The sequence below is a fragment of the Clupea harengus genome, chromosome 3 (assembly GCF_900700415.2).
Source record: "Clupea harengus chromosome 3, Ch_v2.0.2, whole genome shotgun sequence".
In the NCBI taxonomy this organism is placed as follows: domain Eukaryota; kingdom Metazoa; phylum Chordata; class Actinopteri; order Clupeiformes; family Clupeidae; genus Clupea; species Clupea harengus.
Window position 1 is genome coordinate 9,333,009 of NC_045154.1, and position 25,417 is coordinate 9,358,425.

Below are 25,417 nucleotides of genomic sequence, written 5' to 3' on the forward strand. Positions count from 1 at the left end.
TGCAGGAATGGGACAAACTATTTTGTAATTCTGCCAAAGGCTCTTACACAAGATATGGCGTAATAAACGTGTGATGTGTCTACATTAAGCATATCTGTGTTCTATTTCTGAGTTGCGTATATCGTAGAGGTACTTGTGGTATGGGCTGCCTCGTTGGATGATCTGTCACATACTTGCCCTCTTCTATGATGGATGGAGTGTCCAACCCCTGCCTGGGACACAACCCCTGTCTGGGACTCGCTCTCCTCTCTCCACACACAACAAACACACTCTTTCTGTCCTCCCCACCCTTCAGCTTCTCTCCCTCCCTCCCTCTCTCTCTCTCTCTCTCTCTCTCTCTCTCTCTCTCTCTCACACACACTCACACACTCACACACACACACACACACACACACACACACACACACACACACACACACACAGAGAGAGAGAGAGAGAGACACACACTTCTTTTGCTTTGCTTTTCCCTCTGTTTCCCTGGCCCTCTCTCCTCCCGTACAATTTCTCTCTCCCATCATCCCCCTCATTCCTCACTCCCTCCATCTCTTGTACCCCTCCCTCTCTGTTTCTTGCTCTCTCCCCTTCTTCCTTGTTCTCTCTCATCTCCCTCTCTTTCACTCCCTCCTTCCCTCTTGTTCCCTCTCTCCTTCTATCTCTCTCTCTCTCTCTCTCTCTCTCTCTCTCTCTCTCTCCTTGTATATATGCGTGCGGGCGGTACGTCAGAGTGAGGCGCTGCTGTGAGTTTGGGAGCACGAGAGGGACCAGACAGCAGAGCAGAGCAGAGCAGAGCGGCAGCGCTGCACACACACACACACACACACACACACACACCCGCATAATCTCTCTCTCTCTCTCACTCTCTCTCGCTCCCTCTCTCTCTCTGTCCCTCCCTCCCTCCCACTCTCTCAGTAACACCGCTGTGACGTTACAGGAGGCTGGAGGGAACCCTGTTCCTCTGGTTTCTCTGCGTTAGTTCCGTCTTCTTTTCTTTTCCTTTTTTTCTTTGCATGTGCTGAGATTACAGCAGGTGTGTTAACCTGCTCCCTCCCTCCTTCCCCTCCCTTCCGCCCTCCTTCTCTCTCTCTCTCTTTCATTCTCTGCCTCTCTCTCTCTGTGTGTCTGATGAGGGTACGGCTAGGGCAAGCTTTTTGAATGTAGTCTCTCTGTGCTCACCTCACGTTGGTAAACAGAGTCGTGTGCGGATTACTGAGGAGCCATGTGGAATCAGTCAGACTACTCCAACCACTCGCCCAACCCTGGGCACCCTTTCTACCACACGCCATGCAGGTATGTAGGAGTGCTTCACAGCACACTCACTCACCGGGACATAGAGACAAACACACACACACAGGCAGATACACACAGCCACACACACAGGCAGATACACACAGCCACACAAACATACATCTATATTACATGAAAATCTGATAGAGTTGACTTTGAGAATGTTTTCCCCTTTGGAACGTTAGGCTGTTTTTGGTGTAAACACACCGTCTGTGCGTGCTGCTGGATGATTAGTGTGAGCGGGGTGGAGTGGGGACTCGCTCCGGGAAGCACGCCGGTTTAGGCAGGGGTGTGATGTGCGCCAAATGAGTCATGTGGTCGCCTCCACGCAGGTAGTGCTCACAAGGCAGACAGGTGTGTGTGTGTGTGTGTGGTGTGTGTGTGTGTGTGTGTGTGTGGTGTGTGTGTGTGTGTTTACATATAGATTCAAGGACTCATTGAAGCTATATGTAAATAATGATCTGTCACTAGTTGTGGGGTCATACCTGGTCACCTGAGAACGCACACATTCATCCTGTGAGGCACAGTCATCTTAGCGACAGATTTCTCCCAAACTTCTAATGACTTCCGCATTGATTTTCACTTCCATCATCCATAAGCTCACTATTTATTTAGTCAGTCTGTGTGTGAATCTGCTCTGATTTATGTGTAACGCATTGGCAGCCTGTTTGAGTAGTGACGCATTCCTGTTTTTTTGTTTCTGTACTGCTATTCCGTTGTTTGCCCTTGGCTGTTTGTGAGGTTGATAAATATGATTTGACTCTGCCTGTTGTGGTAATGAGGGGGTTTAACGTTTGTTAACGTCTCAATGTTTGTCATTATTCCTGGCCAGAAAACTTTTGAAGACCAGTCAGACTGGTCTGCGAAGTGTTTGAAATTCTTATCAGATACCTGAAATGCCATAGTTGATTCTCACAGCAGATGTAGCGTGTAGCATGACGGGGAGCTTTGACTACATTTATGAGAATGAACTCATTAAATCGCATTAAATAGTCAGTGGATGTCTTTAGTGTTTAGCTTTCAGATTGTTCAGTGAAGAGAGAGACTGTGTGTCGGTTCCAGTGTTGGTAAGTCATAACAACACTGGAATCAGGTAAAGCTAGTTTTTGTTTCGGCGGGAAGGTGTGACAATTTGAGTCTGTGTGTGAGAGTAGATAGGTTGAGTGGTATGGTGTACAATGATGTACAATGTCAACATTTAATATCATGTGAAGTTGTTTGATCTTTTGACATACTGTGTAATATGTCAGGTTGTGTCATTTCATAAGGTACTATGTGGTTGTGTGATAATCATGTTGATATAAGGTTGGATTATATTTTGTCAGGTTGTGTGATAACCGCTCTGATGGTGTGATATATCAGGTTGTGTGTGATATGTCCGTGTGGGATATATCAGGTTGTGTGTGATATGTCGGTGTGGGATATGTCAGGTTGTGTGTGATATGTCAGGTTGTGTGTGATATTTCAGGTCCTGTGATAATCTGTCTAATGTCATCTTTTCTGGTTGGGTCATATCAAGTTCTGTGATCAGTGTGTTCAGTTCTTATGGTTTCTGGTTTGTGATTTGTCTGCTTTATACTGTATGGAAATGTTCAGATTATTTACTCTCTCTCTCTCTCTCTCTCTCTCTCTCTCTCTCTCTCTGTTGGCCACTTGTTCTGTCTCTCTCATGGTGTTGTGTGCGTGTGTTTATCTACTCTCATCTGTATTCTGGTCCACACTTGCCATCACATTGTCATCAGATAAAACATTTAACAGGGATGAAATGATCCTAAGCAGAATCTCTGCACTTGAAGACCTCTGAGAGATTTACTCAGTACTGTGTGTGTGCATGTGTGTTCGGTGTGTGTGTGGCTGTGTTTGTGTGCGTGCGAGTGTGTGTCCCTGTGGAGAGACAGGGTTGTGTTTGAGTGGGAGTAACGGGCATTGTTCCGGAATTGGTTTCCAAATTAAGCAATGAGAGTGTGTGAGTGTCTGTGTGTTTTTTAAGTGTCTATATTGCTGTGTGTGTGTGAGTATGTGTGTGAGTGTGTGTGTGGGGGGGGAGTGCAGGGGATAGAGTGTATTGGGGGAGGTCATGTATCAGCTTGAGTCGTCATCTCCACCCACGGTGCTAATCAGATAATTATGCTTTATCACTCTTCTGCAGATGAGACCCCAGCCTGGGCGCATATCCACAGCATCCGAATCTTGGAGAGATTCACTCAGTACTGTGTGTGTGTGTGTGTGTGTGTGTGTGTGTGTGTGTGTGTGTGTGTGTGTGTGTGTCTGTGTCTGTCTGTCTGTCTGTCTGTCTGTCTGTCTGTCTGTCTGTCTGTCGGCACTCATAGCACACAAGTACTTTACACAGGAAAAGCCTCCATCTGTGACTACGCGACCACGTGCTTATTGCTGCTGTATGTGTTTGGCAGCCCCCCCCATACAGGCCTAGATGTGCCTTATGATACAAACTCAACAGTGTAATGATGTATGAAATGAGTGTAGTCATTACTTCTGGTCCTTGCTAGTGTATAGTGTGTATGTGTGTGCTGGCGCGAGAGAAAAGAGAGAAAGAAACAGAGATGTAGAGAGGAATTCATCACGGATGCGCTTGTCAGTTTAGCCTCGTCGGCATCCACAAATCCACAAGGGTCTGTCGTCATGCACTGAATAGTTGTAGAGGAGAGCGATATGCAAACAGCAGTGTGTGCTGAGCCAGTTATGGAGCCTTTGTATATTTGCATGCTGGTTTTCTTCAAGGATTTACCCTAATTCCAAATTTTGTTTACTTGCTGTTACAATTAGAATTATAAAGTTGTATTTTAACATCGGGGAGTGACACAGTGTTCTGCAAAGAAGATTACTTGACTTCACTGTACTATTCTGCAACAGCAATTAGTTTGTAGTACAAACATGGTAGTTTGTAATACAGTGAAGACTTGAATGTTGTGGCTGGAGTCATGGCAACTGATGACCCCCCCACTGTGCATCTGATCCAGGCCCCTTCCTCTTCCCTCTGTTCCTCTCCGCTGTCTGTTACCTTACCTCTCCTCTTCCTCCGCAAAGACACAAGTGCCCTATACATCTTTGAAAATAGGTTTGCAGTCAATCTGAAAGCGACTGTGGAAACTTCAGGCGGGCACTCCTGCATACTCAAACAAATATACAAACGCTGAGTCACTCCTCTTCAAACAACTCTGATGTTCGGCACCAGTCTCATCCATCCAGAAACGACCAGGCCTTCTGAGCTTGACCTATAGTGGGCTATAACTCCATCATATAGTATCTCAGTATATGTAACAATTAACCCAGTCTGCCATTAATATCAATATCATCAGAAATATCTGACCTTTATCACCGTATAACCCTGTGGTTTTATTCTGGGTTAAAAACTCTAAACTGAACACTGTTAGAAATAAACAAGACAATGAGCCGTATTGATGTGTAAGCAGTGAGCTGTGTAGTTGCTACCTAATAGTAATGGAATGCGTGTGAAAACTAAGTCATGTTGCACCTCTCCACTCACCTCCTCTCATCACTGTTATTACCTCAGTCAATACAGGACATGATCATGCATCCATCACTTACTCAGGTGTGTAGGAATCTCCCCCCCCCCCTTTAACTGGCTAGGTGTGTGTCACAGTTGTCCAGGTGTGAAAGAGCCCTCCCTGAATCTGAATTACCCAGAGCGACTCAACCTGTTTGTGAGACTTCTCCTTCCACATGTCCAGGTGTGAGTGAGTCTCTCATTTTCTCTCCATGAAAGCTGCCAGGGTTGTTAGCAGACTGCTGGTCACACACACTGCCTCTACTGTCGCACATCAACCTCAACAGCTCTTATTAAAAACACCATCAATCTTAAAGTACCGATACTAATAAAATGGGCTATAGTACCATTGTTAATGGCAGGGTATCATTCTGATATCGGTGTGCTGTACAACAATAGTGGTACTTTACTAAGTAAAGAGGTTTGCATGTTTGCATTAATCTGAGAGTCTCAGTTTTCTCACTTTTCAAATATGTGTTTGGAGTGCTTTAAGGTGGATGGGTTTGGATGTGTGTTGAGGTATATGAGTCCAATAGTACGTGAAACATGTACAAATGTGTGTGTGTGTGTGTGTGTGTGTGTGTGTGGGTGTGTGCGTGTGTGTTTGTTTGTGTGTGTGTGTGTATGTAAAACAAAACTCTGTTCCTGGGTAGTGTGCCCATGGTCATAACTCTGTCTAGTAAATCATTGTCAGCATGCAAATAAAGCCAGTGATAACAGACACAGAGCTTTCTCTGTGTCTCTGGTGCACACTCACACGCATAGACCCACTTTCCCTCATTAGAAAGCATGCTATTTAATGATGAATTGATTGGTCGTTTGTGGCTATCGCTGTGTTACTGCTATCATCTGATGGCCAGTGATCGCTGTTAGTGCTTTAGGTGAGTATCATTTGCGAATACTGGGCAATTCATTTGGTTGTTTTCACAATGGAAATTGCAGTTTTCGTGTGATGTATGTCATGCCTATATTTCAGTATTTACTGTTTGTATGTCGTCATTAAAAAAATTATAATCTAAAATATTGAATTTAGCTGAAATGATTTGTCATTCGCTGATGTAGAAAATGCCGTTCTGTAGCGACAATGAATATGGTACAACAGGGCTGTGTTCTCTAACTGAGACAGTTACACAGGGGCAGTGCTAGCATGTTACCGGCTGTTTTAGGCCTAATTTCATCGCAGCGTGCACCTTCAAACATGGCAGGGTATGTGTGAGCCGGCCGCACATGGCTAAAACCACATTCTGCCTTTTATAGGAGTGCAGAATGACAAGTTGAGCTTTTTTGACTTTTGAAGATGCATTCGTGGGAGGGTGGAAGAGAGAAGTGTGAGTTTTATTGTGTCTGTTCTCTCACTGTGTGTTCTGTTGCTGAGGTAGTATCTCAGGTAGGGCTGCAACAATAACCGCAACACCACCATACCGCTGTATTAGGGATTGTACCTCAACAACCATACCGCCGAGTTAGGGAGTGTACCTCAGTGTTGAGCCCATCACCATTACTTTCATAACAGCTTTTTTTCCACTTATCTGGGAGTGCTTTCATCCTCATGTAGCGTTTGACTTGATCTGTGGCCTTGTCTACACGTATCTAGATATTTTCAAAAACTCACTTTTTTCTGTTGGATCAAAAGGATCACGTCCACAGTAATGTTTTTTTTGTTTTTTATCTCTCCACACAAGAATGAAAAAAATGATTCTAAAAGGCCCAGACCTTTGCACTGAGCATACACATAACATTTAGCAAGCGCATCACGTCCTTGTAACCTTCTGCTCCACTGACCATTAATCACTTGGAAAACACAAATTAAATATGTATTGCATATATTGCATTCAAATACATGTGAATGTGACATGTAACTATAAGTGGGCTTTTCACTAGTGATCGCAACAAATCCTCATAACTGCACATCATGGCAACATTAACAGACAAGACAGACATGCCATGCAGAAATGGTCTTTTTAATTATGTTTATTTTTAACTCCTTAAACTCTTTTTAGCTCAATAATGTCAAGTAAAATCAAATCAATGAACTAGAAGGGCACTCGGAGAGCACAGATCTCCGCCAAGGCCAAATGCTGTTTCTCGCAGCGTTAGCGAAAGTGAAACTCAATTAGTGGATCTGCCCTGTGATTCGAATCCACTCAAAAATGTTCTGGGTTCCGGGTTCCGGGTTCTTCCTAGGCCCATGCTACATCCTTCCACCACTGCTTCATGAAAATTGGGCCGTTGGTTTTTGCATAATCCTGCTTCAGACAGACAAACAGACAAACAAACCACACTGAAAACATAACCTCCTTGGCGCTAATAATTGAACGCAGTGGGGTTTGGTTGTGGTATTACCGCAAAACGCATTCTTTGAATACGGCGATAAAGAGGTTTTTCTATACCACTGCAGCCCTATTCTCAGGATCAGTTGTGTGTGCTCTGTAGCTGACATGTGGCCCTTCAGCCAGGGTCTCATGTGGTGCTGTGTGGAATCCTCCGGTGTCTCCTCTCAGGCTCTGGCAGCTTCCTGACGGACTCTGTCAGTGTGCTGTCTCCAGCGTGTGTTATCAGCCAAGCAACATGGCCAGCACTGTCACCCACTGAGACTGGAAGCGTCTGATGTGCTTCACATGCGGTTGAATGGATGTCACTGTTAGGGTAGACTGTCTCTGATGCAGTTTCAATCTGCACGTCTGAGACACAGACACCGCTGTTTTCTAACTTTATCATGCACAGAACCACATGGCAATTTGTGACCACTCACTGTTCATGTCAGGCAGGCAGACCAGCACTGAACAGCTAACAGTAACACATACCAAAACCCAGACCAGACCAGTGACATTCACTGGTTAATAACTGATAAATATCTTGATCAGTTTCATCTGCCAATTTACTTCTGACCAGCTGTTCAAACACTTCACTTTTACCTGAAGATCTCGTGCAACATACTAAATCATCTGTGCTTTCAAGCTGCTGAATATCACGATCTGTAGATATCCTGCTCATCAGTGTCATTTTCTGGATGAGTTCTCCCCAGTTCGCCCTCCTCACTCATCCTCCCTCCACACAGTCCACTAATCCCCCTAGACGGTGGAGACCTCCAGTGACCCCTCGGACTGGACACTGGCCTGCTAAAGTGCAGAGAGACTGAGATTGAGACTGTGAGAGTATTCAATTCAATTCAATTCACAGTCTGCGTGTTTATCTCGGTATCTAACAGCCTCTGTGGGGATTGTGAAGATGAGAGATCAGAGGGATGATCCAGATGTGTGTGTGCTTGCGTATGTGTGTGCGTGTGCGTGTGTGTGTGTGTGTGTGTGCATTTGTGCGTTTGTGAGTGTGTGTGTGTGCGTGTGTGTGTGTGTGTGTGTTTGTGTGTTTGTGTGTGTGTGTTTTGCTTCTCTGTGTGTGTGTTTTGCTTCTGTGTGTGCAAGACTTTGTTGTCTTCATCCTTAAACCTCTACTCTGAGGGTTCATTTGAATTGCCCGGAGAAGAACATCCATTTAAAACGAGGAGAGAGCGGAGCAGTAGGCTTCATCCTGTCTGCTGATGTGTGGTGGCCTCTTGGCCTGCTGAAGAATGCTGTCCAGCTGTCTGGGGAAGCCCTCTTTCTCCAGTGGGATCAACTCAGGAAGGTAGGCGTGAAGCAGCTCCAGTGCATCACTGAAGAATCTGCCTATGGAATAGATATTTAAGAAGAAGAATGATGGACATTGACAGTATCAACTGTTTTGATTTAATGAATCAGTTTTAGGTCGTAGTTTGTTATCAGTTTGAAACATTGGCAGTTAGTCCTAGACAGTCTTAGAAAAGTCTGTTGTTATTCTCTGAATCTGTAGTGTGTCAATAACAATGTAGAAAATCTGTACAATGTTGACAGCCTGAGAAAGTCTGTGACTGAAAGTCTGTACATGGTCTGTCAGTCTGTACATGGTCTGTGAGCCCGGGTTCAGTCAGTAGTCTGATTTTGTCTCTGAATTTGTTTGCATACCTGTAAGCATGTGAGCGTGCAAATGTGCACACCTTGTTTTGCACACCTCTCTGTGGAACAAGGCTGGAATATATTGTGTGTTCCTCGCCCATGCTGGGCATGTTGCTGCTCTTTCCAGGCCACTAACGATGAGGTGTATAGGGTGATGTAACACTCTCCTGTCTAGCGTTCAATAACGCTGTGTGCTATTACAGACCCACTGCATGGTTTGAAGACCCACAGTGCAGTTTAAAGATCCACCTGCCAGTTCAAAAAACAACTACGTGGACACGGTGGTCCCATGACTGCAGGCAACTCTGCGTGTCTGCCTGATTCCCCACTGCTGGTATTGATGCAGATTGACTCAGGAGATTTTTCAAAGTGAGCAAAATCCGATCGCTTGAGCCTGTATGTGTGTGTGCGTTTGTGTGTGTGTGTACATGTGTGTGTCTGCATGTGTGTGTGTCTGCGTGTGTGTGTTTATCTCCTGACTTTAGTCAGCTTGGCATCTGTAAATCCCTGCTGTCTGCCTGATGTGTCTGCTCTTAGAACACGAGAGGAAAGAGGAAAAGCCCACCTTCAGATCTCTGTGAGAAATAGATAATTGGCCCTAATTTCATTGACGGGCAGTGAGCAAAGACCAGGGGCAAGATCCTAAGGGCAAACAGTACAGTGCTCCCACACACACCACACGATAGCTTTAGGTCATGCGTGACGGACTTTGCTTGTTGCTAGTTGCTTTGCTCATTGCCTGAGGGTGACATCAGGGCCCATTGTGTTAACACAGCGTTTCAAGTGTATTGCAGGTTTCTCTGTGTTTTTGTCCTGATAATGGGCACCAGTCTGCCATGACTTTCCTCCCTCACTGCACACGGCTTCAGAAGTAATGAAACTACTTTATTGAGCATGAGTCACACCTGGCCTCAGTACTGACAGATACGGAGTATAAATGATACAGGGTTTCGTCCCACGCGGGCCCTGATCTGCCATAGCTTTGTGTGTACAACACCTTGTGCAAACGTGATATCACTTATTAAATATGTGTAAGGGAATCTATAGCCCCATATACAGTACATGCCATACCATGCCGTATTGTTATCTGTGCTGGTACAGTATATTGGACATATTTCTTGCGGCTGATATCAAGTTATCAAGCATTGGCAAACCTTCAGTAAATATTGCCTGTGGTCTGTAAGCATTAGCTGTAAAGTGCTGGGGAGCATAAAGAGAGAGCGAGAGAGAGAGAGAGGGAGAGATAGGGAGAGAGAGAGAGAGAGAGACCAGATAGCAGCAGACTCTTTGACAGAGCTGCCGGATCTGTGACAGAGAGGGGCCACACACACACACACACACACACACACACCAGAACCAGCAGCCATCCAAGGAACCTGAGCAGAGAGTGTTGAGCAGGAGAGAGCGAGAGGGAATAGATGGGTGTGGGAACGTACCCGGTCCAGATTGTCCAGCCACAATACCTAGTGGGAGGCCTGCATTCCGGACAACTTGGAATTCTGCAAATAATGTCTCTTTGTTGCCGTGGCGATGAAACATTATTTCCACTGGTTTCTCTGCTTGGCTCTTCAAAGACTCTTTCTCTCTGTTCTTCCCCCTTTCACCACCACAGCAGTGGAGTAATTCAACTCTCAGATTCTTTAAATGAAGGAGATAAGTCACGTGACAAGATAGAATTATTATTTCAGCGTAATTCGATTTAATTGGGTCTTTCTCTGATGTGGGAGCTCCACGGGTAACAAATGGGGTGGTCTTAAAAAGTCAGTAGACGCACAGTATCAGTTGCTTGTGGGCAGCTTTGAAAGTGATCCAGACTGACACTTTAATCATTTTCAGTGAGGACAGATTGAGGCTGGCGTCACAGGATTCACCAGTGGTAGTGAACCTCCAACTGCTACAACTGTCTCTACTCCATTGTGACTTGATTTTTCTGCTCACATAGATGTAGGAGAACTTCAAACACCATGAGTTCATTACAGCTTGAGTTCATAACAGCAACTAATTCAACAGTACACCTCTGTCTAAATCTCTAATATCTGAGTGTATGTGTGTTTAAGAAAAAGTATGTTGTGTGTGTGTGTGTGTGTGTGTGTGTGTGTGTGTGTGTGTGTGTGTGTGTGTGTGTGTGTGTGTGTGTGTGTGTGTGTGTGTGTATGTGTATTAGTGCACACTGGAGAATGACTCATACACTAGCAGCAGGAGATTGAATCAGTTGAACAAATGTTTCACTCAGGCAGAACTAACATTTGGAAGGCGCACGGATCAAAGCCTCGATGTGACCGCTGCTTCCGGTCTCTGCTCTCTGCTCACTGCTCTTGCTTCACTCCTGTTCGCCTTCACCCTCCCCCCCCGCAAATCCAATTACCCAGCACCCATCTCAAGGGGCCAGTCTGGCCACCGGCCACCGGCCACAAGCCACAGGCTGTGTGTGTGTGTGTGTGTGTGTGTGTGTGTGTGTGTGTGTGTGTGTGTGTGTGTGTGTATGAGGGGCATGGAGTATTTTTATATTTCCACACCCAGAGGGAGAATTGTTTCCTCTGTGCTTTCAGCTGGTTTCCTCTGAGGGTGGCCTCAGTCTGAAGTGGGCATCTATGGGGCTTGCAGAAGCATCTGATTGTGCCATAGCAGTGGGTCAGAGACATGCAGAGCGAAGAGGCTGTGCAGACGCACCAGGCACTCTATGATTGCGCTCATCATCCACTAGTTAAACTCCCTCAGATTTCCCCTCTGAAGGTGAAGTACACACGAAAGATAGTGGAGGTTTGTAACTGTATCAGCATCCCAAAGTCATGTAGATGACTGGAGCCTGTAGAGCATGGCTAAAGTTCAGGCATTCCTATCATTGTAAATGTTTATGGCTCATGACCGTCTGGTCCAGTTACTGAGTTCTATGAAAAATAAGTTTTTTTATCCAGAGGTTGTATCATGGAGGAGACACTACATTACTTTGTATCCTTACTTTTAGCTTTGTGACTCAATCCTGCTGGCTACAGTGTAAAGCTATTTGCACTGATATTAATCTCATGAGCGGGGATTGTATTTTTCAACAGTCTCGCAGCAAAGGCTCTCTATCTCCAGGTCCTGTTCTGGCCCCATTTATTCTCCTGCTACGTTGTGCCGCTCTGCTCGCGGGGTGCAGAAGGTGATGTGAATGTAAATAGGTTTTCATGGTTTGGGTGATTTGCATGCCAGCCCGTCAACGCTGATCGAATCACAGCCCCCCTGATGGGACTCAGACTCCGGCTCTAACGCTCCTCAGAGGATGCGCTCGCTCCCTCGCTCGCCCTCATATGTACCCAGACCTGTTTCATTGATCTCTCTCTCTCTATCTCTCTCTTTCTCTGTCTTTCTTGCCACGCTCTGAAATGTGGAAGACATTTCCACAGAAATTAAATATTTAAAATACATGCTTTCAGGCAGAAAGACACACATATATTAAAAGGAGTAAAACCCTTCAGAGACTGAGAGAGAGAGAGAGAGAGAGAGAGAGAGAGAGAAATGGATACAAAAGGATTGTTGGGAAGAGAAAGAAAAAAATGTCAGTAGGTACTGTACTGTTTGGCAATATATACTGACTTTTTACAGTCTCGGGGGTGTTCATAGATGTGCCATTTTCTGTTAACTATTTAAAAAAGTAGCCAGTTTCATTGTCCTGTGCTCATTGGATATAACTCGTTACAACTCGTCAACCGAAATTAACAAGGTCTGTCAGTCTAATGTCCACAGATTTTAGTTTTTTGCACCAAAAAATATCAAATAATATGCTTTGGTGCCAAATAATAATATCATATAATTAGCGTTCAGTGCTCAATATGCAACTGTACTGCATTGCCTTCAAAAGCCCTGTAGTAACTAGCAGTAAATGTATGTATATGCGTGTATGTCATTGTACATTGTAAATGTAAATAGTTGACTCATACTACATGCAGTGTAGCCTACATAATAACAGTGGGCGCCATTATAAGTGTGGAGCCCCTCTTTGTGCTGATTCAGTCACTGCGGCACAATTCTTCCTGCATCTGCAGCGGGCTGTTGGGACTCTTACCCCTGGGGGTTTGTGCTGTTGTGTGTGTGTGTGTGTGTGTGTGTGTGTGTGTGTGTGTGTGTGTGTGTGTGTGTGTGTGTTTAAGGGGTAGGGGGGTGTTGTGTGCTCACCTGAGCATATTCCACAGGTAAACAGGACATGCATATGCTGTGTCCTTATTCGCATGGGGAATGGGAAGAGTTTACACTGCAGAAAGTAAACTCTATGGAGAAGTTAAGCAGGTGCCTCAGCTCAAGCTGTTTACTTCTAAAGGCATTAAGGACTGGAGATGGATTACTGATACCTGACACCTGACACCTTACTGTCAACATTACTGGTACCTCAAGTGACACAATATAGAGAAAGCTGGAAGAAAAGATGAGACTGTACATCAGCAACACCTGGCAGCTTGACAGAAATAGAATGTAGGGGTGTGCATGCTGGCATTTTAAATAGAAAATAGAAAATAGAAATGTCTCTGTGCATCAAAGTCACATGCAACACCTTTAAGTACTTATTAAGTCAAGATCTGAAGTTAGAATTATCAAGTATTAAATGTGCATTACATGCTATGAGCTTATTTTCAGCACAAATCAATTATGGGTAGTAGTTTCAAAAAACATAATATGGTTTCAGATAATATGCATAAAACCGTTTCATTCAGTGTCAGCATACCCTCCTCCCAGATAAAGTTTAATCCCACTTTCAGGCCTCATTAGTTCAGCATGGATACCCAGAGCCTGGGCCGCCTCAGACTTCGCCTATAATTCTCTGGGTGATTATGTGACGGCCGGGGGTTGATTAAGAGGCAGAGGGCATGCCTGGGACACTGGCTCGCCACCAGCATGGTCTGACTCTGGCTCAGATCCGGGCCGGGTGTGGGACTGATCCTTCTGACTTCACACCTCCAGCAGCTTGTCTAGTTTGGCTGGGGTGTATGCCAAACAGGCTTATCCTCACAATGTCATTAACTTTTACTCTCATGTCTGCAGCACCTGCCAACACCTTTACAACTGGAAGTTCCTTTAAGAGGTCTGTGCTGGATGATGGATACTGAATGAGTGAGAATTGGAGGTTGATTTTAAAAGCCTGCATGCTGTTCTGGTTCTCTTACGCTTTCTTTCACACATCAGGATCCACACAGTTTCGTCTGTATTACACTCATGGCATGATCATTTGACACACCTTAACCTGTCTGTTCAGTCAGAGTAATCCGATATTTCAGGTATCACAAATATTGAGCCAGTCAGGGTAAACAGATTAGAAACAGGTCTGGGCAGAAGCAGCTCATGACCCCTTTCATATCCGTGTCACATGAAAACCAACAGATATTTCTTAAAATAAACTAATTTCGTGTAGTGAATGGAAGAGAAAATTGTCAGAGGACCCTCTGGATGGCGGCGGTGATGGCAAGGACCCTCTGGATGGCGGTGGTGATGGCAAGGATCCTGTGGTTGGCGGCGGTGATGCCAAGGACCCTCCGTTGGTGGTAGTGACATGGCTGACCTTCTCGCTAGCAGCGGCGATGTGGAGGTCGGTCGCGGGCCGTCTCTGCCGCCACAGATTCAGCACCAGATAGAGCATGGCTCTGGGCACATCCACCGTGACCGTGGCCTCCCACCTGGCCAACAGGTCCAGCCCGATGATGCAAGTGCCTCGTGCTAGGGGAGTACAGCACATGCCCAACCCACTCTGCCTCTGCCTCTGCCTCTGCCTCTGCCTCTGCCTCTGCCTCTGCCTCTGCCTCTGCCTCTGCCTCGGCCTTGGTCAGGGAACTAAAACAGAAACTAAGCGGCACAACACAAGGATCAAATGATAAACAATCACACACAGTACCAGACACAAGGGATACGCAACCTGACACCCGATGCGTGCTGGGCAGCTACGCAACCGTCTCCTCTACAGATGTTCCGCTAGCCCACCCCGAACACACTTCAGTATTATTGTATGTGAGCTCCAAGGCAACCAGATTGACGTAAATACATATATGTAAAAATAAACTAGTCATAAAAACTAGCAGGAGTTATGTTCTTGACAAGCCTTCTCCCGGACTTCCTATGATTTTGTTGGAACAGGTTGACATTACAGTTGCCCAAGGTCATGTATTCATTTACTGGCTGATAAAAATGCTGATAAAATGATCGCCTACTCTTGGCTTGAGTTTTGATAAAAAAGCACCTACCTGCACTGGAAGTGAAGGCAGTTTTTCATTCGATACTTATGTGCTGTGTGCATGTATCTAGGCCTTTGACGTTATGCAGTGTTTATAGCCGTTACATCTGCAACACTTGGGGGAAAAAGTGCTTCCCCTTATCAGACTGCTTCTGTTGAAAGATAAACAGATAAAAATAGCACTCATTAATTCAGCCCACTTAACTGGGTGGCATGGGCCGGCTCCTTGCCTGAGCGCAGGCTATTTTCAGACAGACTGATTAACTGAAAACACTTTGAGCCATCCGAAAAACCTCCTTGCACCCCCCACACCCCCACCCCGGGACCTGCTGAGGCATAGATTCCATCCAGCGCACTGAAGTATTTTTTCCATGCCGTGCATGAGGCCCTGAGAGAGGGGATGAGATAGGCGGCCGTGCTGGAGCCGGAGCCACAGTGGGTTGTTGGGCTGATAAGTGTGTGTGTTCTCTCAGACCAGCTCCGCTGTCCTCACAGCGGACCCTGTCCTGATTGCATGTCTCACAGCTGGTAGATGGCAGCTAACAGTAGCTTGGGTCTCATCCTGGCCTGGTGTGACCTAGAGCAGCTAACTGTAGCTTGGGTCTCATCCTGGCCTAGTGTGACTTAGAGCAGCTAACTGTAGCTTGGGTCTCATCCTGGCCTGGTGTGACTTAGAGCAGCTTACTGTAGCTTGGGTCTCATCCTGGCCTGGTGTGACCTAGAGCAGCTAACTGTAGCTTGGGTCTCATCCTGACCTAGAGCAGCTAACAGTAGCGTGGGTCTCATCCTGGCCTGGTGTGACCTAGAACAGCTAACTGTAGCTTGGGACTCATCCTTGGGTCTGTTTAAGGGTGATACGCTATCAAGGAGGCAGAGCCAGTCATCATCTGCCAGCCTGAGATCCTGCTTATGCTTTATGTTGTTGCTCCATTAGTTGGCTGTTGACATTAGCAAGGCCTCTTGAGATGCTGAAGTGTACATTTACATTAGTTCTGAGTTTTACCGTGTGTCATTCAAGTGATGAAATTTACTCCACTTACTCTTGGACTACAGTGTAGCGGAGTACATCGGGATTGCAGTTATGTTCCTGTTTTGTACTCAGAAGCAATTCACTGTTACAGTAAAGCATCACACATACCTACTAACCCCAGAAGCAGTGAGTGAGTGAGTGAGTGAGGTGAGTGAGTGAGTGAGTGAGTGAGTGAGTGAGTGAGGTGAGTGAGTGTGTGTGTGTGTGTGTGTGTGTGTGTGTGTGTGTGTGTGTGTGTGTGTGTCTTTATCTTTACACTTTGCATACTCTTAAACACAGATCTGTGTTTTAAATAGAATCCCAGTGGATTAAAATAGAAGGCGAGGGTATTGTTTCCGTGTCCAACACTTTCAGTGACGGCCAGAATGCTTTGAGTGTGTGTGTGTGTGTGTGTGTGTGTGTGTGTGTGTGTGTGTGTGTGTGTGTGTGTGTGTGTGTGTGTGTGTGTGTGTGTGTGTTACACTCTTCTCCTACAGAATATTTCAGTATGATGGACCCTCTGTCTCCTGTAATCAGTAAAGGTTAGGAAGCAACAACAACAGTGCAGCAGCTTATTTGCATTAAATGACTGCCCTGGAGGATAGCCTTGGTAGTGGATAGCCTTGGCTCCCAATCACACAAAGCCTCTCATTACTCTGCCCCTGGAACCAGTGCTGATGCATCACACCTCTGACACTTTATTAAGCAGGTCTGGAAAGATCGGGCTCCCTTTTGGACTTTCCCTCTCAAGTCTGAAGATAACAACATTCATTATTTATTAAAAGTTTACTCCATAACACATTCGACGCTGCTTGTTTGAAATCCAATTTGAGATATGTTGGAAAGACAAACTGAAATGACGAGATGGCTCCTGGGATTGGGATCATGACTGTGGTTTTAGAAAGAGCGATATGACGGGTAGTTTACAACGAGTTGTGACTAAAGCAGCCTTTTTAAACTTTTTAACTTTTACAGCAAGTGTCCACAGTGATACTGCTGTTCACCTATGAGTGTCTGTTGTGATGCTTATGCAGATATCTGAAGTGCTGAAATGGCTAGGGAAGTTTTCCCATGCTTAATGTGTTGGGCTCCAAGGCATGAAAAGAAGTGTTTAGTCCAATAATAATCCACCCTGATGGGGCAGCGTGAGTGTGAGTGTGAGTGTGTCTGTGTGTGTGAGTGTGAGTGTGTGTCTGTGTGTGTCTGTGTGTGTATTTATAGGTGTCCGTGTGTGTGTGTCTGCCTGTCTGTTTGTCTCGCAGTCAATCTATATGTATTTATAGGTGCCCGTGTCCATTTGTGTGAGTGTGAGTGTGAGTGAGTGTGCACATACACACACGTGTTCTATTTATAAAGTCCTTGCTCAGTTACCTTCAGATGCTGAGAGTGGCATGGCTGGCATGGGCGTCCATCGACAGCCTTGTCTGGAATCTGGGCGTATTTCTGGAGCAACTGTCTGGGGGTTCAGTGCCAGTGTTCGCTTTTTTCCCCCAGAAGCCCTTGCCAGACTTAGAGGAGATAAAACAGAGAGATGTATGTGGCCTATAAAAGCTGGACCTGTCCCAGGATGCCTTTCTTGTAGCAGAGGGTGTTTCATGTGCAAGCTGTGCCAGTATAAATGACCAACTTCATGAACAAGATCCAATTTGATCAGACAGTAGAGTACTGCATTAATATATTATTTAAAAAAAAATGTCTTACAAAGTGGCTCAGAATAGAATTTTTTTTTATTGTGTGACTGTCTGTCTTCAAAAGAGTGGTTTATATTTTATAATTGAATGCATCATATTTTGCAACTATTTATTAGTAAGGGTGCTATGCAGCATGGGCTCCTCTTTTAAGCCTCTTTTAGCCTTCATGTCAGTGGGATTCTGCAGGCCTGTGTGGCCTGCTGTACAGCTGTGTGAGCTGACAGCTGATGCCAGATTGGCATTACGACAGGCATCAGGGCACTATCTACTGTTTTAGTATCATGCCTCTCATGCTAGCCTGTCAGCAGAGCTGAGCCTGAGCCATGGAGATGCCCAGGTGTGTCAAGGCAAGCGCAAACTAGGGCAGAGACACACTGTATCACACACACACACACACACACACACACACACACACACACACATACACACACAAGTTAATTTACGGTGTACGTCCTCTGCAGACTGAAAGAGGGTTGTCGGCTGAAGATGACAGATGCTCCTGGCGGCTCTGCTGCTCCTCTGCCCTGACCTCGTGTCCTCCAAAGCACAATTAAGACAGCAGGCCTCAGCCTTCGTAAGGATGCAGACAGTGTGTTCACCTGGTATATAGAAACTTTAGGCCAAACTACTGGACTCCTGTAACCACACAGACCGGCACACCCCTTGTACTGGTGACTCAGGAATAGATCTGGTGCCAGATGTGGTCCAGACCGGTCTGCTGTCCTGATATCGTCTCGTTGAAGGTGAATTTCAGCAGAATGTGTATTTTTATCCGGAAGAGACAATAAAAGAATGTCACATTTCCATTTCTATGACTTGTGTGGGAGATGAGAGGAGGCAAACGATTCTTTTCCGAACGGCAAGGTCTTTTTCCCGAAAAAAGCCCCAGAAATATCCTGGCTGTAGCAGATACAGTTACCAGTGGCCGACTCTGGCATATGCAATCTGTAATGGTGTCTATTTATGAGCGTAATGGCCGACAGAGATCCAGCAGGATTAATAACCTTTTATTATGTCCATTAACCAACCGAGCTCCCCTTGGGCTGAGACATGAGGATGTGTCTCAGCTGAAGGTCCCCCTCAGCCCACCCTTTCAAAAACATCCCTGAGGTTTTATTAGGTGGCTAGGACTTTGATGGTGCCAGCAGACCAACAAATGTTTGACTTGAATTTTGATGCTTCGTCCATGTTTGCTGTGAAGAGGCCTTTTGAAGAGCAGACACTTTATTCTGATGTCATCGTGTCCCCATTTGTCCTTGTGTATGGTTGTACGCCTGTGGGAGGAAATATCTATACTGTTCGCCTGAGAAAATACTGTCAATGAAACCTCCATGACATGACATTGGCACCGACTTCCGAGCGCCTCTGCCTGAAAAGGATGACTGAATGCATTTTTTAAACACAAACAGAAAAAGACGATGAGCTGTTGGTTCTGTTGACGGTCTGAAAGGGGCAGTTTGATGGAGAGATAATTGTGAGCTGAACACAGTGTCGTTTTCTCAGCTAACAGCCGAGTGCGTAAGCATGCAGCAGAGAGGGAAGAGGAAGTGAGACGCTTTAAGGGAAATGGCAATAGAGGAATAAACTGGGATGGGACAAGAGAAGGAGGGAGGGGTGGAGAATGGCAAAGTCGGGCAGTTTCTCTTAAGATTTGATTTTGCCTTCAGGGGAGTGTTTGCGTGTGCGTGCGTGCGTGCGTGCGTGCGTGCGTGCGTGCGTGCGTGCGTGCGTGCGTGCGTATGTGTGTGTGTGTGTGTAAGAGAGAGAGAAGCAAAGAAGCCTTTTATCAAACGTGTGTAAAACGTATGCAGAATTCCTTCAGCATATTTAAAATCTCTCTGTGCTCCTGAGCAAACATAGCCTCCCCTGATAGGCGCTCTCTCTTTCCCAGCCTGGATTCACTCCACTGTCCCCTTCTAACTGACTCAGGTCACTATCTACTGCTGTCACACACACACACACACACACACACACACACACACACACACTCAAACACAAGTGCTAAAGCCAGCACACTGCCACAGTGGCAGGAGCAGACAGAGGGCAGAGGCAGCGGGGCAGCACCCATTAGGATGCAGGTAAACACATTCAAACTGAGTGAAGGAGCAAAGCTAGGCAGATAATAAGCAATATACAGTAGACACATAGTTCTATGGTGTTTGTATGCTCTTTGTAGTTATGCTGTGTCTATTTGACAGAGTCGCATCAAGCTTGTCTGGCTGAGAGCTAAACTATTGTTTGGGTGTATGGGGCCATGTTCGGGACTTCACACTGTACATTGAGTGCAGTTGAGTTTGGCTTAGGTGTAGGTGTAAATTAAGTCTCAGAGTTATACATCACAGTAATAGTATGGGTATATGGTGTGTGTGTGTGTGTGTAAACAAATGTGTTAGTGGGCAGTTTGTGTCTGATCTTGTTGATCTGTTGTTCTGCAGCTTTTGACCTGTTGGAGTAGATGTGAAATACGACTTTTGTCCGCACGAGCACAGCTCATTTCGTTCTGTGAATGTGATTTCGTTCAGTGAATGTGATTTCGGTCTGTGATTGGGATTTTGTTCTGTGAATGCGATTTCGGTCTGTGAATGTGATTTCGTTCTGTGAATAAAGATGACAGGACATGAGTGCAGAGTCCCCATGCTGTCACCACCTTTGCGTATCCACATAGTTTCAATGTGCTAGCGGAGTGATGGCATGCTGTCATTCACTCGTATTCGTTTCTGGGTTGCCAGTCTGGGAATTGTATTAGAATGCCAGTCTGTGCCAACTTGTCGTGCCGCTGATGCCGCCCATAGTCTCTGTGCTGCTGTCAGGCTTTACTGCAGAGCCCTGGGCGGAACACTGTGCATGTTGTCGCTGCAGTCAGTTAAGCATAGGAACATTAGTGTTGACCAGCAGTGCTGATTTTATTTGCTGCTTGCCTGAGTGCAAAACTGTCTTACTCTCTCTCGCTCTTTCTCTCTCTTTCTGTCCCTCTCTCTCTCCTGTCTACTTTCACCCCCTGTCTATCTCTCTCTTTATCCGTCTCTCTCACTATCTATCTATCTATCTATCTATCTATCTATCTATCTATATATCCATTTATGTGTCTACTTCTCTTTTCGGTCTCATTATCTTCTATCTCTCTTTCTGCCTCTCTCCTCCACCTCCCTTCCTCTTGGTCCTCATCCATAATAGAGTCTCTGAATGTATTTATCTGAAAGGTTTGGGCCGTGTGGGCTTGATGGCTGATTATGGAAATGATTCACGCCACCGCCGCTGTCCTCGCCGGATGCTCTTAGCAGCCAGTGGCCACTGTAATCAAGCACTCCCACTGAGATACCAGCACCTTTTCACTCTCTCTCTTTCTCTCGCTCTCTCTCTCTCCCTTCCTCTCTCTCTCTCTCTCTCTCTCTCTTGTTCCGCATGAGTGACAGGCACCTCTCTGCTTGTCCAGTGAGCAGCGTCGGCCGAGGCGCTGTGCTCCGCACCACTCCCGCATTTTAATGCCTCATCTGGGCACTTTAAATAGTACTGACCTTTGGCTAAACACGCCCACTCGCCAAAACAAGAGCCTTTCCAGCAATCTGTTTTGGCGCAGTCATCTGAAAAGCAAGCGAGCCAGCTGTCTGCAGCCAGCCAATGGGGAAACAAATGTTGCTCTTGAGGAAGGAGGTCGGGGCGAGGGGCGAGGGGGGAGGGGGAGGGAGGTGCTGTGGGGGTGTCCTTTTTAGAAATGGAGCTCTTCGGGTCTAGAGATGCTGGGATATTCTGTCAGGATGATGGATAGGTCACGGGAGAGCATGTCACTCATCACAGCGCTGACTGTAGTGAGGGCTGAATTACTTTTTCTTCAAGGTACAGTTTTTCTTTTTTTTTTTTCTTCCACTGGAGCGATCCATCCTCTTCTGCACATTCTCATGTTTCTGGTCTTGTGTGCCATTCCACCTTGGTAAAGAACGTGCTTGTAATGAAGAGGCAATCACGCCTCTCACCGAAAAACAGACCTCTTCAGACAATGATTGAGATCGGAGCTGTCAGGAGCGGCGCCACGAGCGCCACACTCACTCGTCCGTGGTTCTCCCTCACGTGGACTCGTGCACATGGCAGCCAGCCGCTTCAGAACCTCTCGAGGTTCCGGAACTCAGCTCACGAGGCGACACGGTCTGCGTGGTGATTTGCGGGGGCAGCCCTGTGTGCTTTCTGCGGCTCGCTTGTTTCAAGGACACGGGCTGACCTTGCAGAGGGTAGCCATGGCTGCGTGCAGAGGTCACCAGCTGTACATCTAATCCTTTTTTCTGAGGCCGTGCAGTGGCCTTGGTGATGAGTTCAGCTTTCCTGAACGAGAACTCTCTCACATGTTCCAATGTCCTCTGCAGTGTTTCTGTGTCACACACCTTCAGTTCATCTTTGTAGCAAACACAAACACACAGATATAGATCAGTGTATGTATAGGCATAGATTCAGACCCTTACCCACACGCATGTAGTATATGTCTCTCGCAAATAAAATGGTTAATGTAGCCTTTAAAATGATAACGACTTCCATACATGTGGTCATTTGACAACATATTAAACCCAAAGGGTTTGTATATCAGGGACAGAGACATTGTATACAGAGGTGAAGCATGCTAAGCACTGAAGTAAGCCATGAATGGGTGAAGTAGCTGAAGTGACAGGTGTTTCTCAACACCCTGCCCAGCTATGCCACTGTCAGCCTTCAAAGCATTCTGGCCCTCACTGAAAGTGTTGGACACGGAAACAATACCCTCGCCTTCTATTTGAATCCACTGGGATTCTATTTAAAACACAGATCTGTGTTTAAGAGTATGCAAAGTGTAAAGATAAAGACACACACACACACACACACAAATACACACACACACACACACACACACATACACACATACACATACACATAAACACACACACGTACTGGAGGTCATATGTACAGTGCTCAATTTCTCTGAATGGAAACAGGCTTCTTCGGAAACCACAGTCTCTGCGGATGTCATGCCATAATGCCCCGGTGTTTTTCCGGCAAGAGAAATACACTGATTTTATCTGCACTAAATCAGCTCAGCCCACTCAGATACGCTTCACCAGAAGGCAAAATCTCCCCTTCCCCATCCCACCCACACTAGGGCTAAAGGCGGCCCCGTTACCATGGCATCTGTGTTTATATGAATTCCATTTTCCCTCCATCCAGCTGTCAGTCTTTCAGCAGCTCAGCCTGTACAGTGGAGAGGAAGGAGAGCAGCAAACAGGATGACTCCTGGGCACAGGCAGTCATGTCACACACATGCTAATTTACTGCTCAGAGAAGGTGTGTGTGTGTGTGTGTGTGTGTGTGTGTGTGTGTGTGTGTGTGTGTGTGTGTGCATGGAGTGTTCCCAGTAACCTATGGCCTTGCTAGCTCAATGCTGTTCGAGTTGAGCTTCAGGTGCATTCAGAAGTTATTCTGAGAAGAGCCTGTTTAAGTAGTGTTCTATGGATGTTATTGCATAGATGTTTCCTTGAGCCTAGTTACAATGTAAAGCAGATTGAATTCCGAGAGAAAACCAGAGCGTCTGCTGCCTGAGGGCCAACACTTGACATGGGCGGCAGGTATGGTCTAGACATTAGACCTATATGGCGTGGAAATGATGTCTCTTTCTCATAGTTGAAGCAAAACAAACATTATAATATAAAACGTCATCAAATGAACAACATGCCAGCACACAAACACAGCAACCAAAACACAACAGAGTAAAAACTAGCGAGAGTGTGTTGTTTAACTAACCAGTTGGGATTAGCTATCACAGACATTAGCAAATGGGACAAAACAATACTGAGCTATTGATTCTATGAAACATCGTCCTATGCATGAGCAAGAACACCCTCTGTTGCTGATGGTGTTGGGTGGCTCAGTCAGTGCCACTTTGTTTGTTTCCCATTTACAGAGCCAGGGCTGTGTATGAACACTGGATTTATTTTCAGCGCACACACAGGACGGACAGCTAGAATCAAACTAGCAACCTTTTGATTACAATACGACTTCTCTACCTCCTGCGCCACTGTCACTCCATAGTACTATACCAGCATAGTTCATGGACCGGAGAAAAAGATGACATTAATTTAACTTAAGATAATTTAACAAATCTGGAGAGGCACTGAGATGTAGACCTACGTTTATTAACTAGCATGAACCTGCCCTGACAGGACAGTGTCCTAGACTGTCTGGCTAGCTATCTTAACTGTGTTAATTACCGGCATGCGTGTGTTATCGGCAAACGTTCACGTTGTCATGCCAATCCATTAATAAACTTATGTATACTTGTGCATATCGGATTGGAACTTCGTAAATGGAGTTTAGAAAAAAACGTCTTCTTTACATGTTCTTACTGCGTTCGAGAATGAGGTAGATCTCTTTACATATCGTGTATCATAGCGGCAGCGACAGGGGAGAGAGGAGGAAACAGTCTGACAATCTGACCGTGTGCTACTGGGCTGATTAACTGAAACACGGAGCTGCCGGTATCCCTGCCCGTTGGAAACAGCATGTGAACCAAACCACTTTGAGGAATAGGGGGAACATGATTTTTCAACACTTAAAAAACACATTTTTTTACGTCTATAATTAGCACCGCTTGTGTCGTCGTATTTTTATTTTAATTTTTTTTTTTTTTTTTTTAAATCTAAAAAAAAAAATTTGTTTTCAATGACACGTCCCCCCCCGGATCTCCGCCTATGCTTATTGCACCTTTAATGTGTGTGTGCAGTGCATGTGTCATTCAAATGCAAACAAGCAACAATAGACTTCACCACCTGCTCTGCTGTCTGTATCACCAGGGTGATGTAGTGCAGAACAAGCTTGCTGTTGATTTTAAAACAAAGCACGTACCACTGAAATGCTGCGTCTGTCTCATGTCTCAAAACCAAGTGTAAATTGATAATGAAAATGATGTTTGTTTTGATGTTGTTCAATTCAATTTAATTTAATTTAATTTAATTTAATTTAATTTAATTTAATTTAATTTAATCTAATTCAATTAAATTGTATTTATATAGCACCAAAACATTAAAATTGTCTCAAGGCACTTGAAATGTAATGTTTTAATGTTAGATAAGATGCCTGTCAGACGCTTACGTCCCTTAGCGTTAAATTGTGTTCTGTAAGTTAGGGTGGACTGAGCATGCATGTATTTACACTGCTTCATTTCCACCCTTGGAAGGTTGCATTTGAACATTTATAACAGTATAACATTACATTGTAGCATTATAACATTATACATTGTTTGTCATGGCTGGCACAGTGTTTTGGCTTTGTGTGGAGGCCGCTGTGACACTCTGGTGTTGCGGGGTTGGCTGTCATAAGTTATCTCCCAGCGCTGTTCTGCTGGTATGCTGTGCTGAAGCGCTCGAGCTGGCCTATGTTAAGAGACTGAGAGAGGTTGCATTCTGCACACATATGGGAAAGCCACAAACTCCTCCCTAAAATGTGCTGCCCTCCTACAGGTCCTCCACAAACTCACACACACACACTCACACACACTCACACGCACTCACACACACGCACTATAAGTAATGACCCTGAGGGACAGAGGAATGACCACATGGCTAATTTTACCCCCCTCTCCTCACCCTGTTTTGTGTGGGGTTGTTCTCTCTCCGCAGCCATAACCAGAGAACGTCGACGTACTGGCACCCCGTGACGGGACAGCTCTCGCCCGAGAACGCCGAGTTCCTGCTGCAGGATCTGTGAGTACCCTGAGACTCGTTTGTT

The 25,417-nt window shown here is 45.6% G+C and overlaps 1 protein-coding gene across 5 annotated transcripts in view; it reads left to right on the top strand.

Annotated features, from left to right (window-relative positions):
- Nucleotides 1-25,417, top strand: part of plekha7a (pleckstrin homology domain containing, family A member 7a) — a 78,931-nt gene that overhangs the window by 17,987 nt on the left and 35,527 nt on the right. For 2 of the 5 annotated variants that reach the window (XM_031564488.2, XM_031564487.2), the window contains exon 4: nucleotides 25,309-25,392. In XM_031564488.2, the coding sequence (XP_031420348.1) occupies nucleotides 25,309-25,392 (84 nt within the window). Of the gene's footprint in view, nucleotides 1-956; nucleotides 1,288-5,551; nucleotides 5,692-19,557; nucleotides 19,756-25,308; nucleotides 25,393-25,417 lie in introns of those variants that run through there. The other 3 variants (XM_031564489.2, XM_031564491.2, XM_031564490.2) reach the window with 3 other exon arrangements.